Raw genomic sequence first — 12,913 nt, forward strand, 5'->3', positions numbered from 1 at the left:
TTGGCTTAGACACCACTGAGAGGTGGCGGTCAAGTCCTGGGTATATTTCTAATCGGGGCCCAACAAAATTCGCTGATTGAATGACTATATTGTGAGAGAAAGAAAATCATAAAGGCTGACTCCTGGGTATTGGCTCTGGCATCTAAGTGAATAGTGATACCGTTTACTAAGATGAGATAGAAGCAGTGACAATGGAGGTTTGGGTGAAGGTATAGGTGGGGAAATCAAGACTTTGGTTTTGAACTTGACATGTCTATCAGAAATGAACATGGAACTGTCAGGTAGGCAAGTGGGAGTATAAGGGCGGAGTTTAAGGGCAGCTCAGGTGCAGATATAAATTTAAAGTTATGGGATCGGTGAAGACCTCCTGAGAAGAGAGGATAGGTAGGGAAGAGAAGAGGACAGAAGCTTGGGACAGGCTGAGATTTTCCAGAGGAGCTAAGATTGTGTAGGCAGGAGGAGTTTCTAGGAGCAGCAATGAGGAGCAAGAGGGTTCTATCCTTCCTGCGGACTGTGTACGATATAGCAGGTGGGGAAGAAATGGCCACTTCTTAAGAGGACTGCAGGGGATAAGTGTGATCGGGGACTCAGCCAAGTTTGTCATCAGCAAAATCCTTTAGATCCTAAAAGCCTTTTTCTAAACAGTTCTTTGATCTTCTTGCTCTAACAAAAAGTTAGCTGTCCTCAGAAAATCAAGGCAGGGTTCAGTTAGAACAAGATACTCCAGGGAATGTTCAAAGAAATTGAGGAGATAGAGAAGTTAGGAAGTTAAAGAGATTGGGTAATGAGGGATGACCTAGCAGCTTTGGATGTCTGGTGGTAGAAGCACATTGAGACTAGCTTTGAGGGCCTTTTAGGGGCACATGAGCATTTAATCCTAATTGGGGCTTTCTCTTAGCACCTCAGCAATTTGTGGTGATGAGTCAAAGAGTATGACCTCTAAAAACTGAGTCCCGTGGGCCTTCTTTAAATGCCCTTGGACAGGTAGTCTCACCAGGAACCTGGGCCGATTTCCGTCACATCCCTGAACCAATCACTGTGGCCAGGAAAACGGGACTACAAAGACTAGGGATGCCTGAAAGTCAGGAAGGGATGTGGGATTGTGTTTGTGTGTGTGTGTGTGCCTGAGCACTGGGGCTAACAGAAGAGGTTGCTGAGAGCTCTTAAGAGACAAGAGAAGATGGTTACTGACTGGCCAAACCCAGCTCATCTTCATCAGAGCCCCTCCCCCAGCAACCAGCAAACATAGTACAGATGGCAGAGCAACTTGAATGGATGGATCCATATAAACATGTCCTCACTCTAGGAAAATGACAGGAAGCATTACCTTTAATGATGGAAAAAATCGTATGATTTGACTGGCAGTGTTGTATTCTAATTGGATCAAAGAGGAAATTGTTTTGTAAGTTTAAGCACTTATCCATTGCAAAGTCCAGAACATCTAATGGTGTGTTATCTCATTTTTGCTAATAATTGTCTTCAAATATAATTGCTCATAAGTACATGCGTCAATTTATAAAACACTTCTTTTTTTCCCCCCACAGGAAGAAATGAAAAGATTGCAGAATCCTTTAGAACAAGTTAATGATGGAAAATATTTACTTGAAAAGTAAGTAAAAAAAATACTTCTCACCACCACCCTGGAAATTCAATTATTTGCAAGCTTGAAAAGCTTGTATGAAAAAAAGAAACACTACCTGGCAAGGCAAAAATAAATAAGTAATTTGGCAGTTCCTTATGGTATAATTGTGGTCAGGACCCAGAAATGTGTCTCATTTGAGATATAGTTAGATAGATTCATGACTGGTTGAGCTATGATACACAAGCTATACTGATTAACAGTAATATGATGCCTGCAGATATCTCTGGTGGTATGTTTGAGGGCTTGAAACTTAACCCTGCCCTGTCTTTGGCTTTAAATCAGGGATGTGTATAGAAGCCAATCATAAATTTGTAAAAAAGTACACAGTTTACACTAAAACTAATAAAATGAACATTCAAAGTAATGCCGCAGAATGGAACAAAACTGAGCTGAAAAGAAAGCAAGAAAGAGTTGAAATTAAACAGAGATAAAAATACAATCTTCCATTTAGGCTTTTTAAAAATTATGCAATTAGATCATGTGAGAGATATATTCTGATTTCAGTTTGGGGGTAAATATTTAGAGATTTTTATCTGATGTTAACATGAGACCGTGATTTTATGTGGCTTCTAAAAAAATATTACCACAATATTCAACTGTTTAGTAGTCATGCAGTGTCAAGATAAAAGAAGAAAAATTTGCTATCATTTATTGAATTTTTACAGCGTACTCTCTATTAGTGCTTACAGATACTTCCTCATGGAACTCTGATGATAGCCCTGTGATATAGGCATTGTTATTTCCATTTTACAGACCAGGAAAGAGGCTCAGAGAGCTTTCAGCACTTGTGTAAGTATGCTCAGCTGAGTGGTGAGGAAGGGTGGGAATCAAACCCTGGTCTGAATGCCACCAGAGCCTCTGCTCTCAACCACTGGCTAAGTTTGAATGTCAAGCCCGTGTGAGTGTCACGCTTGGCTCTGGGCACCACATTTTAAAGGCACAGTTTATTTATTTATTTTTCTTAATCCTCACCCAAGGATATTTTTCCACTGGATTTTAGAAAGAGTGGAAAGGCAGAGACAGAGAAACATTGATTGGTTGCCTCCCGTTAACGCCCCAACCACGGCCTGGATCTAGTCTGCAACCGAGGTAGGTGCCCTTGACCAGAATCAAATCTGAGATCTTTCAGTCCAAGGGCCGTCGTTCTGTCTACTGAGCTAAACTGGCTAGGGTTAAAGGCATATTTTAAAGGCACACCCCCAAGAGTACCAGAGGAGGGCAATTAAAATTTATAGGATTCTGAAATCACGTGAAACTACTACAAAGGGCTGAGGATGTGAGGCTGGAGAAAATAAATCTCAGAGGAGACATAATGGCTACCCTTAAATATGTGAAGGGATTTTCCTTTAGAAGAAGGGCTAAATTGCTCTTCTTACTCTAGGAAGAAAATGAGGATCAATGAGAAGGGTTTATGGAGAAATAGTTTGTGACTCAGAAAAAGGATAGCTTTTGTGAAAACCCAGCCTGCCCAACAGAAAGGACTTCTCCATTAAAGAGTGAGCTCACAGACACTGGAAGGGCCCAGGAGAGCGTAAATGACCATGCATCTGAGATGCTGTGGACAACATTCCTGAAAATGGAAAACCTTGGGCTTCATTCCTCTTTCTGCTTTTTCCTAGCTTTGCGGGTTGGGAAAAATCACTTAACCACCCTGAGGCCCACTCTCCCCATCTTTAAAAATGAAGATAATAACAGTGGCTTGACAGTCTACCGAGAGCATTAACGGAGACACGTATGACAAGCATGACAAGTGTGTCTTCAATGTCAGCCCCTTCCCTTTCCATCTGGGGGCGGGGGTTTGGGGGGCTAGATAGTTTCCCAGGTTTATTCCATTTTCGTGACTCTAAGGATTTTCTGTCCCCACTTGAAGGACAGCTTGAGCCCTTTGATCAAACCAAGTTTCTGCGTTACCTATGGATTTACTTTATCCTCGTTATGTCTGTTCTCATTAATATGCATAAACAAGAGTAACAGTTCAATTATTCTACCCCTTCTCACCACCACTATCATTAGCTCTATGTAAGCAATTGCAACTGGAGAGCTTTTTGCTGACCTAGAAATAAGATTTTTCTTCAGTGGAGATTAGTGTGGTAATGACATGATCAGTGGTCCTTCACCCTGGCTGCACTTAGAATCACCCAGGGAGTTTAATAAAAATGTCCTGCATAAGCCCCACCCAGACAAATTGAATTTGAATCTCTGGGGGTGAGGTCCAGAGATCAGTATTTCTTAAAAGCTTCCTGTGTGTGATTCTAATAAGGAGCTGGGGTTGAGAACCAGTGGTCTAGATGCATTTTAGAATCCGTTTGGCCATTCAATCCTCGCGTGCAGCCTAATTCTCTGAGGACACACTTGCTCTGTGCTTTTCAGCCCATTTATCTATTAAATCTGGCTATGCTGGCTTTTCATTATTGATTTCAATGTAAGAAGTGAGCTCCGAAAGTTTTTTTCCTGTTAATTGACCACAGCTCTATGTTCAACCTCTCACCCACACCCCCACACCGGCCCGTACCTCCCCCATCCCGCTGTTCTCAGGAAGATACGTGGAATTAGTGGAATATCTGTGGGCTTCTGCCTCCCCCTCGCTCCCCTGTTCTTTCCTCTCATGATCTAGAGGCCTGCGAAAGCTAAAAGCTTCTGGAAATGGCCGGCCTGCTTTGCATGCTTGCTTTCTCCAATCATGATTGAGGAATTCGAGGGGTGGGAGTTAAAGCTACCCCCAAAGCACGCAAGCCTTTGGGGTAAGTAAGCTTCCCTTCCCTACTTGTCCAGGACAGAGGGAAGACAAACAGTGGCTGCCTGCCCTAACAACTAGACCCATTTGCCTGGAATTCTGGAGACTTTTCTGGTCTGCTTTTAGGGCAGGGCTGTGTCCTTGAAAGCTGTCAGATTTGATTGAAAAATTGGTGTACTTTGAGTGAGCCGATTAAGCATTTCATTAAAGCTGTAGCTGACTTAGGTGCTGATGTAAATCATCTCAGCTACTTGAAATGACCATAAGTTAAGTGAGAGCGGTGTCATAGCACTTGATGGGTTATTCCCCCTTGGAACATTACATTTATTCTGAATGCTCAACAGGGTTTTGTGGTAGGCAGTCCGTGTGAAGGGAGGGGAAGCTGTAACTCCATTCTGCTTGAGACCACGTATAGGGCCAATTGAGTGTATTTGTGTACATGCACGCGCGTGCGCACACACACACACACACACACACACACTTTGAAGGCAACAGAGAAGAGCAATTGACTAGGAGACTGCTTATGACTCTATTGTTTTTTATAATCATTCATTAACTTATGTAGGACCTAAGGCTGACAGCTATTTTTTTTATAAATATTGGATTGGGCTGGGTCTTTGGTATGAAATGTGTGATTTCAAGTTGTATATTCTCCTGACATATAATCATGTCATCACCCACAGGCAATTATTGGTACCATGCCCTAACATTATCTAATTTAAGCCTACAGGCATTTGTAGTTTATAGTGTGCTGAAGATGTATAAATAGTAACCCCAAATTAACAAATTTGTTAATATTATTAAAAAATGTTCTCTATGAAAACTTGGTTGCTACAGGCCCCCACAACACCTCACCTATATACCTCTATTGCTCAATTCAATAATTGGTTATTTGGGGGTTTAATTTACAAAATCTTAAAGTATCCTTGTTATAAGGCTGTTGTCCCTACAAGAACATAGAATTACAAAACTGAGACTTTATATGCCTGCCAACCATTGATTAGGTCCCTTTAATAACGTCCATTGCATTGATAATTATGTAATATTCATCTTCTCCTAGATTGTAAAACTCTAAGAACAGGGACCATGTCTAGTGCTTTCACCGTTGTGTCCCACATGCTTTACATCATTCCAGGCACAGAATATATAGCCAACATATCTAAATGAGAGAATAAGGATGGAATATATAATGGACCCTGAATACCGACAGCACGGGGGTGCTTTTTCCTTGCCCCTCAACTTCCCAGCTGGGTAATTACAAAGCTATCTTGGGCTGATGGCGCCACCTAGTGGCCATATGTGAATTTATCTGCTCTACCATATTTTCCCCATCACTTGCTTATTCCTTTCTAAGGAGGGGGAGATAAGTGCATTATCCTAATAATGGCTCCAGCACAATGTGTTTTTTTCTCATCTTTTTCTTTTCTTTACTATCACCGTAATTGTGGTCCTCATTATCCGGCCAATTTGAATACCTTTCTAAATATATATATTTTTTATTCTCCTTGCTCAATGCCACTGCAAACCATCCTTAAATATCCATTCAGCATGTTGTCCTGGTTAAAATGCTATATGTTTTTCTGCAGCAATGATTTCACACTGCAGGTGACAATTCATTGATGGTTTATTAAATCAATTTGATGGATAACCACTGACCTTAAAAAAATTTGAAATATAGTGAAAATAAAAAAAAAATACCAGAGAACAACATATGTAGTTGGGGAAATAATGCTTCATTAAGCATTTGTTTCAGTTTTAAACACACACACCTTTACCACATGCATGTGTATTGGGTTGGGCTGTCAGATACTTTACTTATGAAAACCACAGTTAGTAGAATTATGTTTAATAAGTCTGATATTAAAATTCTCCAAGCAGTACTTTGTGGTAGTGAGACTTGAGTTTTAATGTGGTTCCTTCTAAGTTTAACTTAAACTCTCTGAACCTCAGATTTCTCAGCTGTACATTGGGGAAAATAATAATTGGTAGAGGCTACTGTGAGAATCAAATAATGCATGTAAAATGTCTATGACAGCTGTACACATTATGTGGCCAATCACTATTCGTTTCCTGCTTATCCAAACTTATTCCTTTTACACTCGACTTTTACCCTCCACTTCCATCAAATAGATATCTTTATGGTCTAACAATAGTCTGAATTTTGCCAGGAGCTGGTCCATCCTTGCTGTTTCAAGGGACCTGGCATATATGGCATACTGTTCTTAATATGTTTGCTCACCTTCTTGGCACTATGTGTTTTAACCAAGGTCTCTGGGAAAGGTTGTTTCCCCAGGTAGGGATTTTCCCCTGAAGTTAGGGAGGGAATAAAACCTCTTAACTAAGTGCCAGGCGGGTAATTAATCACTTTAACAACTACAAACAATCATACTTAAGCTACATAATCTTTACTCCCTGGAATGGAGATAAGAAACGCCCTAACCTTAGGAATAGAGATTGATAGGATTGGAATCAACTGGTATAAATACAGATGTAACAACACAGAACTTAGAAGACAGAACCTACACACAGAACTTAGAAGACAGAACCTACACAGAACCTAGAGACAGAAGAACTTCGCTGGAGAGAACATGGCAAAAGATCCTGGACAGAACCTGGCTACAGAACTTGGCTGGAGGAACTAGACAGAACCTGGCTGAAGAACCTAGAGACAGAACCTGGCTACAGAATCTGGATAGAACATGGCAAGAGAACCTGACTAGAACCTGGTGACTGAACCTGTTTGGAGAACCTGGAGAACCTGGCTGGAGAACCTACAGAACCTGACAATAGAACCAGGCAAGAGAATCCAACCATGCTGATCAACTGAACGCTGCCTCTGTGTCATTCCTTCTTCGCCGACTCCGTCCACACCTTTGGGAACCCCTGGAACAGGATTCCCCTAGGTAAGCCCCCCCCCCCCCCGCATTGAGAACCCCACACTCAGGATGGATAGGACTCCACCAGGGTACTGCAGACCCCCCTATAGAGGATAAGTAGGGTAAGAAGGTGGATAGTACAGAACTTAGATTGAGAAGATGTGCCATACTGAGTCCAAAGAAAGAAGACTCCGTATTGATCTTTAGATTAAGAAGATGTGCCATACTGAGTCTAAAGAAATAAGACTCTCTATTGATCTTTTAACACATATGCTTGCTAGCAGAGGAATTAAGGTTACTCCCAGTCAGACAGAACGTTTTATATAAGAAGTATGTCCATGCTTTTCTGAGGAAGGAAAGGTAAATGTAAAGGCATGGGAGGAGGTAGGCCCAAGGAGCCTTATCCTTAACCCCACTGCAGCCTTTCCACCCCGGGAAAGTGCAGGATTGGCAAGCTCTCCCTGGGGTGATAGATCAGGACTCAGGTAATAGAGGAATGCGCCAGTCCTACTCTTAAAATGGATACAAGAGAGCATTTGGGGTTTTTCTTTTTAATGCCCGCTTTTAAAAAATAAAAAAGGGGGAATTTGCCGGGAGCCGGTCCATTCTTGCTGTTTCAAGGGACCTGGCATATATGGCATACTGTTCTTAATATGTTTGCTCACCTTCTTGGCACTATGTGTTTTAACCAAGGTCTCTGGGAAAGGTAGTTTCCCCAGGTAGGGATTTTCCCCTGAAGTTAGGGAGGGAATAAAACCTCTTAACTAAGTGCCAGGTGGGTAATTAATCACTTTAACAACTACAAACAATCATACTTAAGCTACATAATCTTTACTCCCTGGAATGGAGATAAGAAACGCCCTAACCTTTGGAATAGGGATTGATAGGATTGGAATCAACTGGTATAAATACAGATGTAACAACACAGAACTTAGAAGACAGAACCTACACACAGAACTTAGAAGACAGAACCTACACAGAACCTAGAGACAGAAGAACTTCGCTGGAGAGAACATGGCAAAAGATCCTGGACTGAACCTGACTACAGAAATTGGCAAGAGAACCTGACTAGAACCTGGTGACTGAACCTGGCTGGAGAACCTGGACAGAACCTGGCTGAAGAACCTAGCGAGGGTACATGGCTATAGAACCTGGCTGGAGAACCTGGAGAACCTAGCAAGAGAACATGGACACAGAACTTGGCTGGAGATCCAAAGCAGAACCTCTCTGGAGATCCAGACCAGAACTTGGCTGGAGATCCTGGCTAGGCTGCTGATCAACTGAACACTGTCTCCGTGTCCTTCCTTCTTTGCCGACTCCGTCTACGCCTTTGGGAACTCCTGGACCTGCTGGGGCAGGACCCCAGCAGAATTTTTCACCCCTATGCCTTTATTTTAATGTCTTCCTCATATGTATTACCATTCACATAGAAATTTACCTAATTCCTATCCATTCTTCAAAACCTAGCTCAAGTGCCACCTTTTCTGCGAAGCCTTCCTTGACCATTGTAGCACCCAGTGATAGTCTTATACACTCATTAGGAGCAGTTACTGTCTACCTCTGCCTTTCTCCAGGGCAGAGATTCATGCGTTGAGCACAGTGGGAGCTTTGGAAAAACTTACAAGATAAAAAGGGGGAATATTCGATGGCAGTGGCACCATTGAAGATGAATGAGATCCTCACTACAACTTACTAGTTAGACATTGCCATGGAATTTATAACGTTCTTTTTATCCCGCAACACCCCCCCTCCCCCCGCAATGGTTCAGTATTCTTTTTTCTTCACTTAAGGGAAATGATTTTCATGCCTTAGATATGAATGTTGAACTGAGTGGTTGAAATAAAAAGAACAGAAAAGGTAACAGGAAAAACAACATTTTATTTCTATGGTATGGTTATTTATCCATCATCCATCAATAGGAATTTTTAGGACTCTGTTAATAAATTAAAATGAAAAAAAATTGAATATGTGTCTGCTTTTAAAAATAAATATAAATTGGCAGTATTACTGCTATAGATGTTACTTTTCTGGATTTAGCTATATTGAGACATTATTTCTGTTTGCAGTCATCAGTTGGCCATGGATATGGAGAATAATATTGAAAACTATCACCTCAATCTACAGCCCTTGGAATCAAAAGTGAAAATGTAAGTTATTTCAAAGTTTACATTAAAGCAACAGTGTTAAAGTTCTTGTTTTATTAATTTCTGAACTACTCTGGAGTTTTGTGGTGTAAGAATTACACATTTATTTATTTCACATTTATGTGTTACACATTATTTCCTCTCTGGTCTAAGCAGCAACAAAGCTGTTTGGGGCACACAGCAACGTCTGCTGGATGGTGTAGGGCAGTGGTCGGCAAACTCATTAGTCAACAGAGCCAAATATCAACAGTACAACGATTGAAGTTTCTTTTGAGAGCCAAATTTTTTAAACTTAAACTATATAGGTAGGTACATTGTTATTAACTTAATTAGGGCACTCCTAAGCTGGCCTTTGCTAAAAACGTCCTCAATCTGATTGAGGTACATTTGCTGAGGTTGACCCCTTCCAACTCTCCCATCCACACTCGTCTTGTATACTTGTCTCATCTATCTCCTTTCCGAAAACCGACTTCTGAGGATGGGCCACGAAGTTTTCATCACACTATACATGCGCGCCCACACGTGGTATTTTGTGGAAGAGCCACACTCAAGAGGCAAAAGAGCCACATGTGGCTTGCGAGCCACAGTTTGCCGACCACTGGTGTAGGGAATTACTTGATTGTCATCACTTCATTTCTTGGTTTTTCTCCTTCAGGCAGAGTACTGTTCTTCAATTTCCACTAGCATTTTCCACTTTCTTTCATCTTAGTGATCAAGATGGTTAATTCCATCTTGGAACAATGTGGTTATTTTTACCTCAGGGTGTTTCTTTTTAAAAAATATATACTTTTTTTATTGATTTTAGAGAGGAAGGGAGAGGGATAGAGAGATAGAAACATCAATGATGAGAGAGAATCATTGATCGACTGCCTCCTGCATGCCCCCCCCCCACTGGGGATTGAGCCTGCAACCCAGGCATGTGCCCTTGGCCAGAATCGAACCTGGGACCCTTCAGTCCGCAGGCCGACGCTCTATCCACTGAGCCAAACTGAGGCCTCAGGGTGTTTCTTGATTATACACACACACCCTTTCAACTCTCTTCCTTCTTCCTATGTCCATTCCAGCTCTCATCTAAATATTTTGGAAAAATGTATCATGTCTTTCTCATTTTCTATCCTTTTTTGTTTTACTAGGGGCCCGGTGCACAAAATTCGTGCACGGGGCCGGGGGAGTCCCCCTCAGCCCAATGTGCACCCTCTGTCACGTTTTGTGACCCCGGCTGCTCCGGGTCTAGGCATGGGCCTACAGGCTCCAGGTGGCCTGCCTCCCAAGGATGCCTGTCTCAGAGACACAGGCCTTTTGGCACCTGCGCGTGTGCAGCCACGGAGTGAATACCTCTGCCGGTGCCTGTGAATGCACTGTAGTGGGGCAAGAGATTCCCCCGGCTTCCTTGCACACCACCCCGACCCAGACTCCGTGGCGTTAGCGTGTGCTGCCCTGACCCCGGCTCCCTGGTGCCTGCATGCGTGCCAGCCAGGCAGGAGCTTCCCTGGTGTCCATGCACACCACCTTGCTCCCCAGGTGTCCCTGTGTGCCACCCCGCCCCCTGGCTCTTTGGCACACACACTTGGGCAGGAACTTCCCCAGCATCACCATGGTGACATGGGGGAAGCTCCCACCCCAACCCGGTCTCCCTGGCACCTGCGTGCACGGTGACACAGGGGAAGCTCCTGCCCCGGCTCCCCAGCGTCTGTGTGCGCCACCCTGACCCTGACTCCCCAGCGCCTGTGCGCATGCGCCAGTTGGGTGGGAGCTTCCCCAGCATCTGCGCACGCCACCGGCTCCCCGGTGCCCATACACACCACCCTGCTCCCGGCTCCCTGGCACCTGTGTGTATGCAAGTGGCCACAGGCCCCGCCCCCAGCTGCCCGGTGCCTGTGTATGCAAATTAACCTTCCAGCTTTGTTGGGTTAATTTGCATACTCACTCCTCATTGGCTGGTGGGTGTGGCTGGTGGGCATCATGGAGGGATGATTAATTTGCATGGTTCTCTTTTATTATATAGGATTCTCTCTTACTAAGGCCAAATATTAGTCCCCTTTCCCCACTGTGTGTGACTATTGCATTAACTTTGCCAAAAAACACCTCAATATCAACAAAACTGGAACTAATAAGATACAAAGTGAGACAGGATATTAAGGAACAAAATGACAACCTTTTAAAACCACTTTTAAGTAGAGAAGGGGCTGTCATAATCCCTTCAAAAGCAATTTTAAACTATTCACGCCTGTTTTCTGTGAGCCTTCCAATTCTGATTTTCCTTCGGGGGCGCATGTAAGAATTGACACTGAGGGTGTGTATAATACACACACACATACATACACACACTCAGCTTAATGCTCCAAGAAGCATGCTTCTGAGAAATGAAGTATACCGGTGCTTGGGCAGGATCACGGATCATTTGCAAAAAGCCCAGAGGAATCTTTACAGAAGAAGCCACCTGAAGAAGGGGGCCTTGCTGTGTACAATAAGCCGTTGCTGGGTTTAGGAATGGAGACAGAAATGATGCAGATATATCATGTCCTGCTGGATGAAGGCAAATATTAACACATACCACTATAAATCTGCGTTAACCTTGGCTACAGTAAAAAGCTTGCCTCTGAGCGAGCACAGTGGGCTACCTCTCCAGGTGAAGTTCAAACATGGTTTCGGAACCCATAGGGTCCCCCCAGGAAGCTCTATGTTACACTTACTCAATGAATAATGAATCAGGCTACCAAGTCATTCTCTGTAAGCAGTATGTCAGCCTCACTACACAAATGTTAGTTTTCAGCCATTGGCTGCTTTATCCTTAAGAGCTTTACTCTTGTAATAACATCCTCTTAAAGGAAAAGCTGGAAAGGAGAGTTGGCTAGGTCAGAAGTTGGGGTGTTTCATTTGAACACTGAAATGAAGTTAGGAAACCTCTCTGTTGTTTCTTAGCTTTCATCATCTCTAATATGTAGAGGCAGAGGGCCAGGTGCCAGGAGGAGGAACAGGCAAGGAAAATAAAATCTCTGTGTCTGAGAGTCTAGCCGACTCAGAAAGTCTGAGATTTTATGTGTAGCTGGTTTGATGGAGGAGTCTCAGCTCAGTGAGGTGCAAACAGAATGGCTTTATCTCTTCTAATAACTCTGGACCCCATTTCCACTCACGGGAGGGGGATGCGGGAGAGAAAACTTGATCTTGACCAGTAATGGAATTTGAGTCCCATTGGAGAGTTTAGTCCAGTTCAGTGACTCTTGTCTAATCTGGTTATTAAATTCTTAACTGTCATGACAGGTTAAACATCTCCCCTCCACACACATCAGACCTTTCCTACAGCTGTGCAGCCTACTCCCCTCTCCCCCCTCTCCCTTTTCTAATCTCCCCATCTGCCTTCCTTCCTCTTCTCCTCCTGTCTTGATGTCATCTCACTCACCACTCATTTGCTAAACACCAAGGCATCCCCAGTCTTATCATTGATGGTGAACATTCGAGCTACCAGATAGTTGAAGCTACCAGTTATTTTAAAACAACTCTGTGAGGTTATTTTATT

General features: G+C 43.1%; 1 protein-coding gene across 1 annotated transcript in view; it reads left to right on the top strand.

The window, feature by feature from the left end:
• Window positions 1-12,913, top strand: part of IQCJ (IQ motif containing J) — a 163,612-nt gene that overhangs the window by 138,640 nt on the left and 12,059 nt on the right. The window contains exons 2-3 of the mRNA XM_081086770.1: window positions 1,545-1,609; window positions 9,319-9,399. Coding sequence (XP_080942896.1) covers window positions 1,545-1,609; window positions 9,319-9,399 — 146 coding nt within the window. The remainder of the gene's footprint in view (window positions 1-1,544; window positions 1,610-9,318; window positions 9,400-12,913) is intronic.

The sequence above is a fragment of the Myotis nattereri genome (assembly GCF_964212035.1).
Source record: "Myotis nattereri genome assembly, chromosome: 3".
Lineage (NCBI taxonomy): Eukaryota > Metazoa > Chordata > Mammalia > Chiroptera > Vespertilionidae > Myotis > Myotis nattereri.